The sequence below is a fragment of the Podarcis vaucheri genome, assembly GCF_965113315.1.
Source record: "Podarcis vaucheri genome assembly, chromosome: 11".
Classification (NCBI taxonomy): Eukaryota; Metazoa; Chordata; class Lepidosauria; order Squamata; family Lacertidae; genus Podarcis; species Podarcis vaucheri.
The window spans coordinates 33,147,825-33,168,947 of record NC_138749.1 but is presented as its reverse complement, the minus strand read 5'-3'; the positions used below and the strand labels follow the sequence as shown (position 1 = coordinate 33,168,947).

At 42.9% G+C, this 21,123-nt stretch overlaps 1 protein-coding gene across 3 annotated transcripts in view; it reads right to left on the bottom strand.

Annotated features, from left to right (window-relative positions):
* Nucleotides 1–21,123, bottom strand: part of VCAN (versican) — a 136,266-nt gene that overhangs the window by 22,603 nt on the left and 92,540 nt on the right. For all 3 annotated transcript variants that reach the window (XM_082191831.1, XM_082191833.1, XM_082191832.1), the window contains 2 exons: nucleotides 14,050–14,208; nucleotides 11,904–11,986 (listed from right to left, as the gene is read on the bottom strand). In XM_082191831.1, the coding sequence (XP_082047957.1) occupies nucleotides 11,904–11,986; nucleotides 14,050–14,208 (242 nt within the window). The remainder of the gene's footprint in view (nucleotides 1–11,903; nucleotides 11,987–14,049; nucleotides 14,209–21,123) is intronic.

The following is a 21,123-nucleotide window of genomic DNA, read 5'->3' as shown; positions in this document are numbered from 1 at the left end:
AGACCTTTTCCTGGAGTCCTGACAACAGAAGGCAAATGGTAAGCGTAGCTCCAGTATCTGTGCACAATCCACAGGCTAAAAATCATATATATATATATATATATTTGCTTTCGTAGATTTTCACGGGTACAGGAATGCAGGTTTTGGTGTCTTCGGGTGTCTTCCCGTGTAAGAGTCGGGGTGTCTGTGCGACGTTTCGACGAGGTCTCACTCGTCATCTTCAGGCTGGTGCTTTCGGCTTCTTGTTACTGGAACAGAGCAGAGTCTGGTGTTTGAGTTCCTATAAATACTGTTGAGGGGTGTGGTGTATAGCCTCCAACGTTCTGGGCAAAGAGGAAGTTCCTAGATTAGTGTGCCTTTTCTTCTTTTGTTCCTTAATTACTTGAGGGATATCTTGGGTGATTTCATGAGTGATATTCAGAATATCACTGGGTGGGTCATTAAGTGTAGATTAGTTGCTAAAGCTTTCGTGTCTTGACCTCTTGAGCTTGTGAAGAGTTTTTCTATACACCACACCCCTCAACAGTATTTATAGGAACTCAAACACCAGACTCTGCTCTGTTCCAGTAACAAGAAGCCGAAAGCACCAGCCTGAAGATGACGAGTGAGACCTCGTCGAAACGTCGCACAGACACCCCGACTCTTACACGGGAAGACACCCGAAGACACCAAAACCTGCATATATATATATATATGCAGGTTTTGGTGTCTTCGGGTGTCTTCCCGTGTAAGAGTCGGGGTGTCTGTGCGACGTTTCGACGAGGTCTCACTCGTCATCTTCAGGCTGGTGCTTTCGGCTTCTTGTTACTGGAACAGAGCAGAATCTGGTGTTTGAGTTCCTATAAATACTCGTCATCTTCAGGCTGGTGCTTTCGGCTTCTTGTTACTGGAACAGAGCAGAATCTGGTGTTTGAGTTCCTATAAATACTGTTGAGGGGTGTGGTGTATAGCCTCCAACGTTCTGGGCAGAGAGGAAGTTCCTAGATTAGTGTGCCTTTTCTTCTTTTGTTCCTTAATTACTTGAGGGATATCTTGAGTGATTTCATGAGTGATATTCTGAATACCACTGGGTGGGTCATTAAGTGTAGATTAGTTGCTAAAGCTTTCGTGTCTTGACCTCTTGAGCTTGTGAAGAGTTTTTCTGAGAAGATGGCTGTGCTGCATTTAGTTGTGCTCTGGCTTGGCTTCGTGTATAGGGGCGAGCTGTGGTTTTGTGCCTTGTGCCAGCCAGATCTGTGTAGGGATTGCAGGGGGGTGCAGCATCCGGAGGTGCCACTATAGTTTGGCTACTGGATGGAGTCTGTAATATGTCTGTGGAGAGGGTCTGGGTTTGGGTCTGGTGTGGTTGATTGGTGACGGCGTTCTGTGTGCCTCTGGTTCTGGTGTCGGTTTTTGTGGGGAGGGCTAATTTCCAGATGTCTGGCAGGCGGGACGTGTCGTCACGCTTGTTCATGTTGTGAGGGTGTTTCTCTATCTCGATGGCTTCCATGATTATTCTCTTGTGGTGATGTTCCATGTTAAAGAGCAATTTGGAATCTGCAAAATTAATTTTGTGTCCTGTTTCTTTCATGTGTTGGAAAAGAGAGGAAGTTTTTTCTTCTTTTTTGACGGCATTCTTGTGTTCTGCGATACGTGCATTTATTCGTCTGTTTGTTTGTCCAATGTACGTGGCTGGGCAGACTTTGCAGGGTATTTCATAGACCCCTTGGTTTTCCAGCTGGATTTTGTCTTTTGGGTTTCTGAGGATATTGGCTATTTTTTGGTTGGTGCAGAAGGCTGTTTTGATATTGTGTTTATGGAGGATTTTGCTGATTTTGTCTGTAGTGCCCTTGATATAAGGAAGGAGGGCCATGCCATTGTTTTCTTCTGTGTCTTGGTTTTTGGGGGGTGTTTCTTTTTGGATTAGCTTCGTAACCCTGTTTTTCTGGTATCCATTGGCGATTAACACATTTGAGAGATTCTGTAACTCAGTTGTCAAGTGGTCTTTGTCAGCCAGGCGTTTGGTTCTGGAGATGAGAGTCTTGGCTACGGAGTTTATTTGTGCAGGGTGGTGGTGTGATTGTGCATGTAAGTAGCGGTTGGTGTGTGTTTTTTTCCGGTAGATAGTGTGTCCTAGGGAGCCATCAGGTTTTTTGTAGATTAGGACGTCAAGAAAGGGGAGTTGGTTGTTGTCTTCTATTTCCATAGTGAATTGTATTTTGGGGTGTAGGCTGTTGAGATGTGTGAGGAAGCTATCTAGTTTTTCTTTCCCGTGTGGCCAAATTACAAAGGTGTCGTCAACATATCTGAGCCAAAGTTTGGGTTTGTGTTCTGACTTGTCTAAAGCATTGGTTTCAAAGTGTTCCATGTACAAATTTGCGATGACCGGTGAGAGGGGTGATCCCATAGGTGCTCCTTCTATCTGTTTGTATCTTTGTCCATTGTGGATGAAGTACGTGTTGGTTAGGCAGTGGTTGGTCAGGTCCAGGATGTATTTGGGGGGGTTGTATTTGTTTTGAATGGCTGTCAAGGCTTCATTAATGGGCACTTGAGTGAAGAGAGATACAACATCGAAGCTCACAAGTAGGTCATCGGGATGTAGGTATTGCTTCTTTATTGTTTCTATGAACTGGAAGGAGTTAGTAACGTGTGAAGCGATGGATTCTGCATAGGGCTGAAGTTGCTTAGCGAGAAATTTAGCGAGATTTTGTAGAGGTGAGCCTATGGAGCTGACTATTGGTCTGAGTGGTGTTCCTTCTTTGTGTATCTTGGGGAGACCGTAGAGTTTGGGGCATCTGGATGATTTTTCTCTGGGGATGATTCTTAGCTGGATTTCTTCACTGATAGGAGAGGCTTTTATTTTGGATTTGGTGGTTTTTTCCAGATAGGTGGTGGGATCTGTTTTTATAGGTTGGTAGGTAGGGTCTTGGAGTAGATTTGATAGTTTTGCTTGGTAGTCCGATGTGTTCATCACAACAGTGGCGTTGCCTTTGTCTGCTGGGAGAATGATTATGTTGTTGTCTTTCCTCAGGTTGGTGAGTGCTTTCTGTTCTTCTTTGTGTAAATTGCTTCTGGGTGGTTTGCTGGAGCAGAGGATGTTGGTGACTTCAAGTCTGATTTTATTGGCTTCATCTGGGTCGATTTTGGTCAGGCTAGCTTCGACTCCGCATATGATGTTTTCCGTGGGGATGCGTCTCGGGGCGACTGCAAAGTTGAAACCTTTGGAGAGTACTTTGGTTTCAGTTGGGGTGAGGATCCTGTCTGATATGTTATGTACTGTTTGTTTCATGGGTTGTTGTGGAGGGTGGCTGGGTTTCTGGCGTTTCTCTAGTTTGTAGAGTTTGTTGGTGTGTCTGTCTGTCTTATGTGAGGTCTCAGTTTCAGCTCTCCAGACGGCTAGTTGTTTGCATTTGTCCCAGAGTGCAGGGTGGATTTTGTTACATAGTTTGAGGTGAAGAGTGAGCAGATCTTTGTTGGTTTGGTTTAGTAGGTATCTTTTCTTATGTATTTCGTTTCTGATTAGGGATAGTTCAGTTCGTTTCAGGATCCTTTCGGTAGCTGGGGTTTTAGAGTGGAATTTAAGTTGGAAGCATGTGGGAGTTAAGTTGTTGTCTCGGCAGTTGCGTAGGAACAGGAGATCACATAAGATGGTGGCTCTTCGGATTTCTAGTTTCGTCGAAACGTCGCACAGACACCCCGACTCTTACACGGGAAGACACCCGAAGACACCAAAACCTGCATTCCTGTACCCGTGAAAATCTACGAAAGCAAATATCTCACCTCTACGGGGAGGAAACCTTCCAGCTGACAAGAACCTACGAGAAACTAGAAATCCGAAGAGCCACCATCTTATGTGATCTCCTGTTCCTACGCAACTGCCGAAACAACAACTTAACTCCCACATGCTTCCAACTTAAATTCCACTCTAAAACCCCAGCTACCGAAAGGATCCTGAAACGAACTGAACTATCCCTAATCAGAAACGAAATACATAAGAAAAGATACCTACTAAACCAAACCAACAAAGATCTGCTCACTCTTCACCTCAAACTATGTAACAAAATCCACCCTGCACTCTGGGACAAATGCAAACAACTAGCCGTCTGGAGAGCTGAAACTGAGACCTCACATAAGACAGACAGACACACCAACAAACTCTACAAACTAGAGAAACGCCAGAAACCCAGCCACCCTCCACAACAACCCATGAAACAAACAGTACATAACATATCAGACAGGATCCTCACCCCAACTGAAACCAAAGTACTCTCCAAAGGTTTCAACTTTGCAGTCGCCCCGAGACGCATCCCCACGGAAAACATCATATGCGGAGTCGAAGCTAGCCTGACCAAAATCGACCCAGATGAAGCCAATAAAATCAGACTTGAAGTCACCAACATCCTCTGCTCCAGCAAACCACCCAGAAGCAATTTACACAAAGAAGAACAGAAAGCACTCACCAACCTGAGGAAAGACAACAACATAATCATTCTCCCAGCAGACAAAGGCAACGCCACTGTTGTGATGAACACATCGGACTACCAAGCAAAACTATCAAATCTACTCCAAGACCCTACCTACCAACCTATAAAAAACAGATCCCACCACCTATCTGGAAAAAACCACCAAATCCAAAATAAAAGCCTCTCCTATCAGTGAAGAAATCCAGCTAAGAATCATCCCCAGAGAAAAATCATCCAGATGCCCCAAACTCTACGGTCTCCCCAAGATACACAAAGAAGGAACACCACTCAGACCAATAGTCAGCTCCATAGGCTCACCTCTACAAAATCTCGCTAAATTTCTCGCTAAGCAACTTCAGCCCTATGCAGAATCCATCGCTTCACACGTTACTAACTCCTTCCAGTTCATAGAAACAATAAAGAAGCAATACCTACATCCCGATGACCTACTTGTGAGCTTCGATGTTGTATCTCTCTTCACTCAAGTGCCCATTAATGAAGCCTTGACAGCCATTCAAAACAAATACAACCCCCCCAAATACATCCTGGACCTGACCAACCACTGCCTAACCAACACGTACTTCATCCACAATGGACAAAGATACAAACAGATAGAAGGAGCACCTATGGGATCACCCCTCTCACCGGTCATCGCAAATTTGTACATGGAACACTTTGAAACCAATGCTTTAGACAAGTCAGAACACAAACCCAAACTTTGGCTCAGATATGTTGACGACACCTTTGTAATTTGGCCACACGGGAAAGAAAAACTAGATAGCTTCCTCACACATCTCAACAGCCTACACCCCAAAATACAATTCACTATGGAAATAGAAGACAACAACCAACTCCCCTTTCTTGACGTCCTAATCTACAAAAAACCTGATGGCTCCCTAGGACACACTATCTACCGAAAAAAAACACACACCAACCGCTACTTACATGCACAATCACACCACCACCCTGCACAAATAAACTCCGTAGCCAAGACTCTCATCTCCAGAACCAAACGCCTGGCTGACAAAGACCACTTGACAACTGAGTTACAGAATCTCTCAAATGTGTTAATCGCCAATGGATACCAGAAAAACAGGGTTACGAAGCTAATCCAAAAAGAAACACCCCCCAAAAACCAAGACACAGAAGAAAACAATGGCATGGCCCTCCTTCCTTATATCAAGGGCACTACAGACAAAATCAGCAAAATCCTCCATAAACACAATATCAAAACAGCCTTCTGCACCAACCAAAAAATAGCCAATATCCTCAGAAACCCAAAAGACAAAATCCAGCTGGAAAACCAAGGGGTCTATGAAATACCCTGCAAAGTCTGCCCAGCCACGTACATTGGACAAACAAACAGACGAATAAATGCACGTATCGCAGAACACAAGAATGCCGTCAAAAAAGAAGAAAAAACTTCCTCTCTTTTCCAACACATGAAAGAAACAGGACACAAAATTAATTTTGCAGATTCCAAATTGCTCTTTAACATGGAACATCACCACAAGAGAATAATCATGGAAGCCATCGAGATAGAGAAACACCCTCACAACATGAACAAGCGTGACGACACGTCCCGCCTGCCAGACATCTGGAAATTAGCCCTCCCCACAAAAACCGACACCAGAACCAGAGGCACACAGAACGCCGTCACCAATCAACCACACCAGACCCAAACCCAGACCCTCTCCACAGACATATTACAGACTCCATCCAGTAGCCAAACTATAGTGGCACCTCCGGATGCTGCACCCCCCTGCAATCCCTACACAGATCTGGCTGGCACAAGGCACAAAACCACAGCTCGCCCCTATACACGAAGCCAAGCCAGAGCACAACTAAATGCAGCACAGCCATCTTCTCAGAAAAACTCTTCACAAGCTCAAGAGGTCAAGACACGAAAGCTTTAGCAACTAATCTACACTTAATGACCCACCCAGTGGTATTCAGAATATCACTCATGAAATCACTCAAGATATCCCTCAAGTAATTAAGGAACAAAAGAAGAAAAGGCACACTAATCTAGGAACTTCCTCTCTGCCCAGAACGTTGGAGGCTATACACCACACCCCTCAACAGTATTTATAGGAACTCAAACACCAGATTCTGCTCTGTTCCAGTAACAAGAAGCCGAAAGCACCAGCCTGAAGATGACGAGTGAGACCTCGTCGAAACGTCGCACAGACACCCCGACTCTTACACGGGAAGACACCCGAAGACACCAAAACCTGCATTCCTGTACCCGTGAAAATCTACGAAAGCATATATATATATATATATATATATATATATATTTGCTTTCGTAGATTTTCACGGGTACAGGAAAATCCTGTACCCGTGAAAATCTACGAAAGCAAATATCTCACCTCTACGGGGAGGAAACCTTCCAGCTGACAAGAACCTACGAGAAACTAGAAATCCGAAGAGCCACCATCTTATGTGATCTCCTGTTCCTACGCAACTGCCGAGACAACAACTTAACTCCCACATGCTTCCAACTTAAATTCCACTCTAAAACCCCAGCTACCGAAAGGATCCTGAAACGAACTGAACTATCCCTAATCAGAAACGAAATACATAAGAAAAGATACCTACTAAACCAAACCAACAAAGATCTGCTCACTCTTCACCTCAAACTCTGTAACAAAATCCACCCTGCACTCTGGGACAAATGCAAACAACTAGCCGTCTGGAGAGCTGAAACTGAGACCTCACATAAGACAGACAGACACACCAACAAACTCTACAAACTAGAGAAACGCCAGAAGCCCAGCCACCCTCCACAACAACCCATGAAACAAACAGTACATAACATATCAGACAGGATCCTCACCCCAACTGAAACCAAAGTACTCTCCAAAGGTTTCAACTTTGCAGTCGCCCCGAGACGCATCCCCACGGAAAACATCATATGCGGAGTCGAAGCTAGCCTAACCAAAATCGACCCAGATGAAGCCAATAAAATCAGACTTGAAGTCACCAACATCCTCTGCTCCAGCAAACCACCCAGAAGCAATTTACACAAAGAAGAACAGAAAGCACTCACCAACCTGAGGAAAGACAACAACATAATCATTCTCCCAGCAGACAAAGGCAATGCCACTGTTGTGATGAACACATCGGACTACCAAGCAAAACTATCAAATCTACTCCAAGACCCTACCTACCAACCTATAAAAACAGATCCCACCACCTATCTGGAAAAAACCACCAAATCCAAAATAAAAGCCTCTCCTATCAGTGAAGAAATCCAGCTAAGAATCATCCCCAGAGAAAAATCATCCAGATGCCCCAAACTCTACGGTCTCCCCAAGATACACAAAGAAGGAACACCACTCAGACCAATAGTCAGCTCCATAGGCTCACCTCTACAAAATCTCGCTAAATTTCTCGCTAAGCAACTTCAGCCCTATGCAGAATCCATCGCTTCACACGTTACTAACTCCTTGCAGTTCATAGAAACAATAAAGAAGCAAAACCTACATCCCGATGACCTACTTGTAAGCTTCGATGTTGTATCTCTCTTCACTCAAGTGCCCATTAATGAAGCCTTGACAGCCATTCAAAACAAATACAATCCCCCCGAATACATCCTGGACCTGACCAACCACTGCCTAACCAACACGTACTTCATCCATAATGGACAAAGATACAAACAGATAGAAGGAGCACCTATGGGATCACCCCTCTCACCGGTCATCGCAAATTTGTACATGGAACACTTTGAAACCAATGCTTTAGATAAGTCAGAACACAAACCCAAACTTTGGCTCAGATATGTTGACGACACCTTTGTAATTTGGCCACACGGGAAAGAAAAACTAGATAGCTTCCTCACACATCTCAACAGCCTACACCCCAAAATACAATTCACTATGGAAATAGAAGACAACAACCAACTCCCCTTCCTTGACGTCCTAATCTACAAAAAACCTGATGGCTCCCTAGGACACACTATCTACCGGAAAAAAACACACACCAACCGCTACTTACATGCACAATCACACCACCACCCTGCACAAATAAACTCCGTAGCCAAGACTCTCATCTCCAGAACCAAACGCCTGGCTGACAAAGACCACTTGACAACTGAGTTACAAAATCTCTCTAATGTGTTAATCGCCAATGGATACCAGCAAAACAGGGTTACCAAGCTAATCCAAAAAGAAACACCCCCCAAAAACCAAGACACAGAAGAAAACAATGGCATGGCCCTCCTTCCTTATATCAAGGGCACTACAGATAAAATTAGCAAAATCCTCCATAAACACAATATCAAAACAGCCTTCTGCACCAACCAAAAAATAGCCAATATCCTCAGAAACCCCAAAGACAAAATCCAGTTGGAAAACCAAGGGGTCTATGAAATACCCTGCAAAGTCTGCCCAGCCACGTACATTGGACAAACAAACAGACGAATAAATGCACGTATCGCAGAACACAAGAATGCCGTCAAAAAAGAAGAAAAAACTTCCTCTCTTTTCCAACACATGAAAGAAACAGGACACGAAATTAATTTTGCAGATTCCAAATTGCTCTTTAACATGGAACATCACCACAAGAGAATAATCATGGAAGCCATCGAGATAGAGAAACACCCTCACAACATGAACAAGCGTGACGACACGTCCCGCCTGCCAGACATCTGGAAATTAGCCCTCCCCACAAAAACCGACACCAGAACCAGAGGCACACAGAACGCCGTCACCAATCAACCACACCAGACCCAAACCCAGACCCTCTCCACAGATAAATTACAAACTCCATCCAGTAGCCAAACTATAGTGGCACCTCCGGATGCTGCACCCCCCTGCAATCCCTACACAGATCTGGCTGGCACAGGGCACAAAACCACAGCTCGCCCCTATACACGAAGCCAAGCCAGAGCACAACTAAATGCAGCACAGCCATCTTCGAAAAACTCTTCACAAGCTCAAGAGGTCAAGACACGAAAGCTTTAGCAACTAATCCACACTTAATGACCCACCTAAGTGGTATTCAGAATATCACTCATGAAATCACTCAAGATATCCCTCAAGTAATTAAGGAACAAAAGAAGAAAAGGCACACTAATCTAGGAACTTCCTCTCTGCCCAGAACGTTGGAGGCTATACACCACACCCCCTCAACAGTATTTATAGGAACTCAAACACTAAGACCCTGCTCTGTTCCAGTAACAAGAAGCCGAAAGCACCAGCCTGAAGATGACGAGTGAGACCTCGTCGAAACGTCGCCCAGACACCCCAACTCTTACACGGGAAGACACCCGAAGACACCAAAACCTGCATATATATATATATATATATATATCTCAATCATATGGAAAAAGGGTATTTTTGACTTGGATGAAACAAAACCCTGTTTTAAAAAGAAAGGGGCAGCTGAGTGAGCAGCAGTTTTATTTGCTTTACTTTTGAATTTATGCGGTATTTTGTTGCAAAGCATCTGCACTTAGGTTGGGGAGTGAACCGACTTCAGTTCACGCTATTCAATCTGAGAATGTTCCACACCATCCCAGTTAGGGCCTAGATACATGTGGCAGGAATAAGACGTCACTAGTAATCATGCTGTAGCTTTTAAAAAAATTAAATACCAGGCACAGGAGCAGGAATTCTTCCAAGGAGCACAATATGGGGTAGAGGGCAGATTTAAGCTTCCCCTCCCACACCTAGGTATCGGAGAAAATCCACACCACCACAGCAATTTGGGTTAGGATAAAATAAAAATTCACGTCAATGCCATTTAAGCCCTTAGAAAAGAACAGAACATGGAAGACTTCAGTCTCCAAAGCAGAATACATGCAAGGCAAGGACTTCAGTGTGGGACGTTGGGTGCCTATTCTTGTAGCTACAGGTTGGCAGCCTTTGTGCAATGCAGCTGGGACCATAGGAGCCTCAGCGGTTTGTATTCATGGGGTCCACATGCCCCATTTCTCCCAGGAAATAGCTGTGTGTTAAAGGCCCCAACAGAGAACACAGGAAATGTCAGTGCAAATGTTCACTCATCCAAGGCTTGCAGCTCACTGAAACACCTCAAGGACTGCCTCTCCCCATATAAAGTGACCAGGACTCTGCATTTATCATCTGAGGCCCTTATTCGTGTGCCTCCTCTCCATGTGGGATCTGGAGGGTGGCAACACAAGGGCAGGTCTTTTCTGCAGTGGCTGCCCATTTGTGGAATGCTCTCATCCAGGGGGAGGTTTGCCTGCCACATCTATTACAGGCACCAGCCAAAAAAAAGCCATTCTTCTTCAACCAGGCCTCTGACTGATTCCACAGCCTTTTAAATGTGTTTGTGGGAGGGGGAGTTATTGATTTATTGTTTCTGTTTTTTAACTATTTCTTTGTGCTTTTGTCTAATGTTTTTATCTTGTGATGAAGGGCGGTATATTCAGGTGGTTTGTGAAGAGAAATGGTGGGCTGGGACTTCTGTAGAGAGTAGAAATTGCGATTAAAACTTAGGTTCATTCATAGAAACTAGGGACTAGGGAAAGATCTAATCCAGGGGTCGGTAAGGTTTTCCTTGCCTGGGCAGAGATCCCTCCATGGGCTAGATCCCACCCCCCGCAATTTCCGGTGTTTGTGTCTGCGCAGGCGCAATTTCCGGAATCGCAAAAACGAGTCCCCGGTTTAGCACAGCGCGCAGCGACTCGCTGAGCAGGCAGCTCGGCTCCGGGGCCGGTTAAACAACCCCCATGGGCCACAAGTGCCTTAGGTTGCCGACCTCTGATCTAATCTGAATCCCTCCTAAGTTTAAGCAAATGCCTAGAGGAGGTGCAGCTAACCTGACGCCCTCCACAAGTTGCTGGAGTACAACTGCCGCCACAATCTCTGGTCATTTGCCATGCTGTTTACGGCTGATGGGAGTCTTTGTTTAGAAAGCTCTGGAGAGCCACAGTTTATCCACCGTTTGCATAAAGCTCATACAATGGTTGTGTATAAGCTACATTTTTAAGTTGCTAGGGAAACAGCTACCACCATTTCTCTTACTTCGCCCTATTATACAAGCAAATGACATGTCTTTGTCCCAGGCATGCAATCTAATTCAGTTGGGTGGGGCAACAGTAGAAAAGAGTGTGAGCAAATGCTAAGATGGGATGAATTCAAGCATATGCCACTTTATTTTAGTTGGAGGTTGGAGGCAAAAGGGTTAAGGGAAGAGGTAAGGTTCTGAGCTGGAATTTGAAAGAAAGACTGGACCAGGAGTAAGGAAAGTTATGTACAAACACGTGATGAATCACACTCACCGAGGCTCAAATCCAAAATTACCTTGGTATTATTATTGCCTGCCCTACATTACAATAATAAGAACATCATACCATAGCAAATCAGGCTGGTTGTTTGCTAGGATATAGTTTTCTCCATTGTTCTCGCAGCCTGACCTATTTTCTTTTCTAAGAAGCAGTGTCACAAACAACTGAAACGTTTTCCAGATACTGTTTTATAGGTCTCTTACCAGCACGCTGCCATCAGTCCAGCGGAAGTCACTCTCATACATCTTATCGTTTAGGCCAATCCACTGGTAGTCATGCCCTATGCCTAAAAGGAAACAGAACCAGTGATTTTTTTTAACCAACTTTCCCATAAAAGGGGATTATCTCAAAATGAAAGTATTTTCATAGACTTGAATTAGCCTTCCTGTGTGTGCTTCAAAATGATTATTCTTTCACAAAGAAAATAAACGAATATCTGCAGCAGCTTTTTATAACTGAAGTTATTTATTTTTAAAAAATCACATTGCCACCCGCCCCCCAATGATTTCATATTTTGCTGCTGACTACTCTTAAAGAGTTGGATAGTTGGTTTGCTTTCCAGATGGCTGTATATGATAAAATGCTTGACACTCGCCAGTATTTGAACAGGCTTGTTTAGTTTGTTACACTTAAAGAAGTAAAACTTCTCAATGCCCTTATGGTATCAGACTAATAATTTATCTATGAAAAAAGCGGGTGGAATTCGACATAGTACTAAGGCATTTGTTCCATCAGTGCAAGAGTGACAAATGTATTGCTCTGCTTTCCTTTGGACCACATCAGTGAGGATGAGAGGGGGGTCTTGTTGTCTGGACAGTCCAGGACCTTCATACACATTGTCCAGGCTTGTACTCTGAGGAAGTCACTTTGCTGTTGCTAGCACAGTAATTTGATTTCACCCCCAAAAGCACACTCCACTGTCTCTTGAGACAGACGAATGCCAACAACTACAAGCATTTCAGCAAGGAAATCTCCTCTCATCCCCTATTCCTGCATGGCCCCTAAAACTGTTCTAAGGCTTCCCCCAAGTTCCTCAAGAAGATTTGAGGAGGGTGTGTAAGAGGGGGAGAGGACGGGCAAGTGGAAATCCTCATGATGATAGTACTGATTAGTAGAATACCACCCATGGTCACTTATCTTGATCACTACTGTTGCCATTGGCTGTTATTTTTTACCCTGAATACAAATGTCCAATGACTGTGCTGATTTCACACGTACTGTGATCCAGCAACTTCAGTGCACATGCGGGTGCTCCATTGCATATTTTGCACCCTGATGTATCAGGCTTCCCAGCAATTTAGAGTTGGAGAATGGTGTGAGCAGATGACAGTAATTTAACCATTTTGTTATGTACCACAAATTGTATGTAGAATATTCCCTGGAAGAGGTAAAAAGCATGTGTCACATTTGTATGAGCACATAGAAGTTGAATAATGCCCAATTGAAAACATAATATTTATATATTTTTTGAAGGGGGGAACCCTCACCCCATGCTGATTGTATTTTCTTGTTTAATATAAAAAACAGAAAATGCAATAACGAAAATGGCCACCATAAATATTTCCTTCTTAATTTTCCTAGTTATTTCTAATGTTTTACTGTGCCGAGCTGGTGTGCCGGTTTTTCTTTCCAGGGATGCATATCCTCCTGAAGCAATTTTTAGAAACATTTGAAAGGAAGGATGTGCCAAACGACTTGGCAGAAAATCAACAACCTGGTGACTTCTCAGAAGACAACACAAACCCAGAACGAACATGTGTTTTCTTCCAAGAACATATTCAGGGAATGAACATCTTACCCAAACATTAACACAGCTAATGATGAGCATTTTGAAATGAACCTCATGTGCATTAGCCTGGAATGAGAATTTGGACTTTCAGATAGCACCTGGGACTGCAACCAATGTCAGCCACTTGTAGTAGAACGCAAAGTGACTGATGCAGGCGTTCCTGCAAGCAACAGTATTTTTAAAGTGCCTGGAGATGAGACTGTCTAAACAGTGAGCCTAAAATAAAATTAAAACATTGGAATAAAATGCCTCACTTAATTCTTCTTCTAATGTCTTTTTCTCATGAACTAAATTCTTTAGGATTGTAAAAGATGAATCCCTCCAAAGATCAGCCATTTCTCCCACTCGAGCTAATGAGTTTGGCAGATCCTTAGAGCTGGGCTGAAAGGAACAAAGTAGCGGTCAAGGACAAAAGGTCCTCTTTTAAAAAGGATAAACGATAACACACATTTCAGAAAGCAAAACATAAAATAAAATATTTGGAGGCCTGGTTGATATTTTATTTTACAGCCATTTCCACTGCCTCCGCATCCTCAGCGTTGGATCAAAATGCCACATACGGTTCACAAAGAGCTGTTCTTCATGAGACAGGATGCTGGTCAGATGCGCTCCCTGGAGGCGGCACTCTCTCTCTGCCGCGTCCCACGTGCGCCGATGAGCAAAGTATTTGTAGCACTGCCCTTGGAACTTGTGCCATCCGTAATCACAGGTTTCAGTATCTGCAACAAACAATTGCAAAACTCTTCTTGTAAACATGGGTTGGCAATGCCCAGGGGGCTGCCCATTGGCAGAGGCAACGCTGAAATGCCCAAAACGAAACATTCAGTGACAAGGGGACCAGACATTCTGCATACAGAAACGCTCAAATGCTTCACTCAAAAAAAGAAAAACTGAGTCTGTGAATAACATTTATGTCGTAAGTGTGTGCCTTCTGCAGATTGTTGTTTGGAAAATATTACATAACATCAACATTAAGGGGTGGGGGGAGACCATGGTGGTGAACAGCATAAAATCAGCAATAAAATTGCAACCATGAAACAAATACAAAATACATTACACATCAGCTTAATACACTGAAACAGCTGGATCACCCCTCAGGGTAAAGCCTGGACAAACAGGTGAATTTTAGGCAGGAGATCAAATGCCAATGCTGTAGGTATCAGGCTGATGTTCACTGAAAGCATATTCCAAATAACATGATGCTACCACACACAAGGCCCTGATCTTAGTGAGCATAGAATCTTAGTGAGCAAACTAAGTATCTCTTTGATCTCCGACTTTGAAGAAGAAATTGTGCAAGACAAGGAAGTGGTCTGGAGAACTGAATTCTACTGATGGTTAGAAAGTGAAGGCCCACTGGCAGAGATCACAACGAACTGACAGATAACCTTATTACACCCAAAAGCTCTGACCCATGAACATAAAGAGCTTCCTGAGGACCACAGCTCCCAAGGAAGTTGTATGCTTTCACTCAGGGGATTCTTCATCTGGGAACAACCTGGAGCCCCTGTGCTGAGCAAAGTCCAGGAACCAGCTAGATTTAGAGATAAGGCTACCAGTCCAGACATCAGCAGCCAAGATCTAATGGGCTCTGAGCCTGCAGAAGTGACTGATGCCTTAAACAACAGATGGAAATGGAGACGTACAAGACTTCGAGGAAAGATTCCTTGGGAGTAATGTTCTTCTCATGAGTAAGGTCTTCCTTCTGAGGACACTTCTCTTTGACAACAGTTGACAGAATTCAGCAGGACTTGGGCAATGCTATTCTACCAGAAATGTGCCTTGATTCTAAGACACTGCTTGCCCGAAATCAGACCTTGCCTGAGCCCTCATTTGAAATACTTCTTGCCTGGCAAGAGACCTCAGACTGGCCTTGGATTGGTTGCTGACTGTGCCCAAAACAGCTCTGTTATCTGGAAGTTCCTTTGTGACCCAGGACCCAGCTAGGACAGCAACTAAGCCTGAAGATATAATGACAGGCAGTGGCTCTCACTACGCTAGAATCAGGACACTTTCTCATCTGAACAGTGTACAGGTTGCTTCTTCAGCAGAGGGAGCTGCTGCAGTTACATCTTCAAAGAAAGCTATTTGCATATAGAGCTTTTTGGATTTGGGCCATGGCTTGTATGTTTTCCAGATGCATACACTCAGCCATTAGCGCTAGAAAGCAGAAAGGAAATTCTACACCAGATGCCAGATACCACATTCCACGTGGAATTGCAAAAAAAAAAAAAGAACGACCTCATCTGTGTCATTTAACGGCTTAAAAGACCGTGATATCATTTTAACATTTCATAGGAAAATAGACAGCATAAATGAAGCTGCAAGCCCTGCACACACTTGGGCGTCTGATCCACTTTAATTCCTTTAGCAAAACTATACCCTATGCTTGGTAGTTAAAGGTCACTTATTCCCCCCATTAACCATTGTTGAGTGATACAGTTTTAAACATACAGGGCTGGGAGGGGTTTCCTCCATGACTAAACAAGCTCTAATCACAGCTAATGATCAAAACCCATTGTAATATCATTCAGACAACATGATTCACTGAGCAGAGATTAGCTGAGGATAGTCAGATTTACCCAAGTAATGTACATCTCAGTGAAGCCAGTGGCAAAGTTTCCATTGATTTAATTCATTCAGACTGTGCAAATAGATTTTGAAGTAGATAAAGGCAGAGGCACAGCTTTCAGATTTAACTGTGAAGAAAATTCATTCCTGATTCCTAACACTTTGAAAATGAAGACCCAAGGAAGTTCACTTCCATAATAAAAATGATGCATGAAGACTATTGTCAACTAATACTCAAAAACACTGCAGCCCACACCCTGACAAAGTTAGTCATGACTATGAGTCAAGACAAGTGACATGGGCCAGCAAGCTGTACTTTTTCACATCTCCACATGTCTTCCTGATGCACATGTAAAGTGGCTTGTGTGTGTGTCTGTTGGTCTCTGTGTGTGTATATATATATAATGTTTGTATCAAGTGGGTAAGGGAAGCAAAATCCCATCTAGAGCCGAGGGGACATGTCTTGGTTTTTTCTTGGAGGTTTTTCTTTTCTCACTCCTCCCACAACGAAAAAGAAAAACCACTTTGCCGATTTTTCTCATATTTCCCTCTGCTATTTCTTTGTTATGATCACCATTTCCTCTCTTCCACACCACATAGACACACAATGCCCTGGGTATGTCCAGGGTGGAGGGTGTGAAGTCGCACTCTTGAGGGGGAAAAGCCCCGCACTGAGAAACTGTAGGAGAATTTCTCCTCTCCACAGAGAAATAAAGTGCATTGTCTGCCCCTGCCCAACTCCACCCTATTTCCCAACATCTCTGCCCACACACAGGATGGAGATTAATATTGAGAAACTACACATGTGTCAGATTTGGCCCCTCTTTTCCCCTATCTTATCATGCTGTGTTCGAATGTTTGAAGCACTTCCTACACACAAGCCCTAAAATCAGAAATGAGCTGAGTGGGCAGAATTATTATTATTTTTAAGCAACAGGTCACACTATGGGAGGGGCAATGGCTTTGTTCACCTCCTTTGTCATGTAAAAAAAGAAAACATGCCCCCAGTTCTCAGTTGTCTGTATGTGAAAAGGGAAGACACATGAATATAAGACACATGGTTGCACATGTAGTTTGGTTCTAAATCTCATTGAAAGCAATGGGATTCGAGTCAGCTGCAACTGATTTGTTCCACTGGTTTCATAAATAACTTTAGTTGGACTGGGCCTGTGTGCTAGGTTTTAACATTGCAACAGGACACACAAGTTATAACTAGTGAGAAAGAAAAATTAGATCCAGGTGGATTTCTGGCCCTAATATGGAAGGGTCTTGTGTTTTTTCCCACAGCCTTCATAAAAAAAACAAAAAACATTATTTGCGTTTTTCATTTTGGTAATACGGTCTTTAAGAACTGATGACTGAAAATAGCCATGGAAAAAAATAACTGTTGTTGTGCAGTTCACAGATGCAAAGCTGGAGTACTACCTCAACAGAGATTAAGACCAGCCAAACAATAATAAAAAGGCCCCTGGAGGGGATCTTTTTAAATATATTAAATAAATTTAAGGGACTATTTTCTGAAGGCAGCTGTAAAACTGAAACATAAAATAATGAAATGCACGTTGTCTATCTTCACGTGACGGATGGTCCCGATAAGAACACACAGTAGAAAAGCGTTTGCATCAGCCTGTAATTCAATTTTGCTAAAGGGAAGCAAACATGAAGCTTGGCAGCGTAGCACATTTTAATGGCTTCGTGTCAATTACACTGCCAGTACCGCAGAATCCCAGAGTGTAGTTGACAAGTGGCATAAAATTCCACTGCTGCTTTGGGTTGTGCCTGAGCCCTTTACAGATGTGCTTTTTTAAAAATGATGCTCTGGGGCGGAGGGATGGTGCAAATCCAGTGAGGATTTACATTGAGAAAAAGAATTCCATTCTAGCCTACTTCCTAACACAAGCATTCTCTAGGAGAAGGGATATTTGGATATTTGTGGATGTTTCAACATATAACTTTCTACCAGCATTCCAAAATGGTACAGTCCCACTGCATCTTCTTTCCACAAGGTTGCACTCTACCAAATTCCGCCCACTGAAATGGATGTACCCAAGTTAACCATGTCCTTCCATTTGAATGGGTTTATTCTGAGCAGGACTGACATTAGTTACAACACATAGGATGGTGCTAATGTGAGGTCCGTATACAAAAAGAGGTCTTAGGTTTTTTTAAGTACCAAAGAGCCTGTTATACTAGATAATCCATGAAATTTCCTGAATCAGTGATTAATTTAAATACAAATAATAATAATCCAATGTGACCCATGTGCATAGACGCTTCCTTTTACAACATTCTAGGCATTCATAGTTAAAATGTATTATATAAGAACTGAAATGCAGCTTGGCATGTTTATGGTGTTTTAAAAGCTGTTTCACTAAACCCAGGAGTCATTATAGTGCAGCAGTTCATTTTTATTTATGGAGGACGGGTGTTTTATATATTCACATCATCTCTTTACGATAACTTCAGCATGGATATTATTCTTCAGACGTATCTAAGTTATACTGTCTAGAGATTCTGAGCAGAGTTGCTTTTAAAAAAATATTTTAGAGCTGTTGGCTTGTTTTTAACTGGTGCAATAATCATTTGACTATAACCCTTGTCTTGTTTTAGAAGTCCTCTGAAATGCGAGAAAAGCAAAGTCTGAACCACAATTGCTATCAAGGTCAGTGGGGTATAGTAGATAAAGCATTGGACTTAGACTGAGACCTAGGTTCAAATTGCCTTAGCCATGAAGTTTACTGGCAAGTCACTTTTTAGCCTACTTTACCTTAAAGGGTTGTTTTTAGGATAAAAACGGTATTACTTCATGGATGCATCTCTGATGTCCTTTGGGGAAACATGGAATACAAAATGTGGTAGGTAATGGGTAATTCCATTAACATGTCAACCTGCAGACCCATTTTTTAATTTCCATATATAATTAACATGTTCTGTATCATTTGAAAGATAATTTCCCAAAGTTTCATGATCTGGCAACAATTTTTCAAAATGACATTTTACACATGAGTAAAACAACCTGAAGCATGACATGCAAGATTACTCAGAATTTCTCTCTTTCTTTCTTTTTTAAGTTTGGTTAAATACCTCTCTAAGAAAATAGAGAATTGGTTGATGATCCATCATTGCAGAGATATGGTTTTGCTTTTCATTTGGTGAAATGACAATAAATTTTATGTTGGGGGGGGGATTCAGATGAGTTTAGGTCAGTAAAACTTATGTTGCTTGACCATGTTACGTTAGTCACAAAAACACATACTTTTATTCCCTCAACAAAAGAAAAGAAACATACATGTTTTGCCTTTTTCTCTTCTTTGAGGTTCTTAACATTAATAAAATGTGGTAAGATATTAACTGAAATGTTCTTTACATGCAACATTTCTTGTGACCAACCTACCACCACAATTATGCATAAATGTTGCCATGTGTGTCATTTAAACCTCTTTCTAGGACTGTCATATTTTCTTCCCTGAGAATTTAATCATTATTAAGGGAGAAATCCTATGCACAAGGAACTGCCATAAAGCAAGCTGGTGCAAATTAAGCCGTAGCAAAGTTACATGAGATCCAAATTCTGGTGGAATCTACACACATATTAAAAACGCTATGAAAATGCTTTTTCAAAAAACATTTTGAAAAATACATTGAATTTGGCATAGCTCACTGTCACCATCTAGTGTCACATTTGCATACTGCACTTTACAACACATTTAAAATGTCCTATTTGCAGCTGTATAGCTGAGTCCTCTGTTCAACAGCATGGCTGCTGCTGCTGCTCTGCCTAAGCCTGGTAGAAGGAAAATGGGCCTTTAAAATAGTGTTATGCAGCAGGCTGCCAGGTCATATGGCTGAACTGAGCAGGCATGACATGCAGCCTAAGTCCCTCCGCCCCTCCCGTTCCTGCCACCCCCCTGGAATGCCCCTTTTCGGGGGCTTACATTGGCCTTGGTTCAGCCAGCTGAGTCCCAGCTGAGCAAGTTGCACTTCTGTATCTTTCACTGAGCTAGGGACTGCTGCACCCTAAGTTGTCTATTCCAGCAGATCTTGCCAGGGCCTATTATATGTACCATCAGCGTAGATCATCTTACACAATTTTACAAAAGGAGACAAGTGGTACAATCAAGAGGCTTACAGTCTGAAAGATCAGTCAAGCAAGGGAAGGTAGATATATCTTATTGCTTTTAGAAGAAAGGTAATATAATTATGTGCATAATATATATTTAGGAATCAGACACCCTTATTAGGTTAATTAGAAGCAACTATGGTTTTTAGAAAAGTGCAGAAATATTTGGCTACTAGATTCCTCACTGCCACCCCCTTTCTTGAAGCAGGCAAAAGCTTCTACCGGGTTCCCCTCAGATGCATCAAGGAGGCAGATCTGTCTTAACCGACTCTCCCTAGGTAGGTTCATCGAGAGCAGAGGTGGAGAACAGTTTTGGCACCACAAGCCAAAGTTGATGTCAAAATCCCTTCTGCTCCCATCGGAATGAGACTGGGCTTAAAAGGGAAGAAGGGAGAAGAAGCCTTTGGGAGTCCCCTTTAAGCAAGACTGTAGGCAGAGTCTACAAAGGCTTTTGGAAGCATTTGCAAGCCTCCCTCCCATTAACATTGCAGTGAGATTGGACTTAACAGGGAAGGGAGAAAGAGCCTTTGGGAGTCTCCATCTCACTCTTTAAGATCGCAGGAAGATCAGGCTTAAAAGGGAGCGGTTGAGTTTGGGCACGTCTCCAGGTTGGAAACTGTAAGGCCCCTTGTTCTCACATCTAAAGGTATTTAAATGGGACTTGGGTTAGACAACCATTCAAATAAAGGATGCTTTCAAATAGAGGACTGTCTGCTATAAAGGAAGGCGCATGGCCACTCTAATCCCACTTTCCTGTCTACATGTTGTGCCCAGTTAAGCTGCCTGAAGAGTCCTGCTGCCAAGCAGGGTCCTGTGCAGACAAGCTCTAACTCCCCAAGATGGCTTCACTTCAGGGCATGAGATGAAATGGGTTTAGCAAACATATACAGCAAAAGCTTGTAAATCTAATTTAGTCAAATGGCTTTCAGAAGTGGCATTGCTT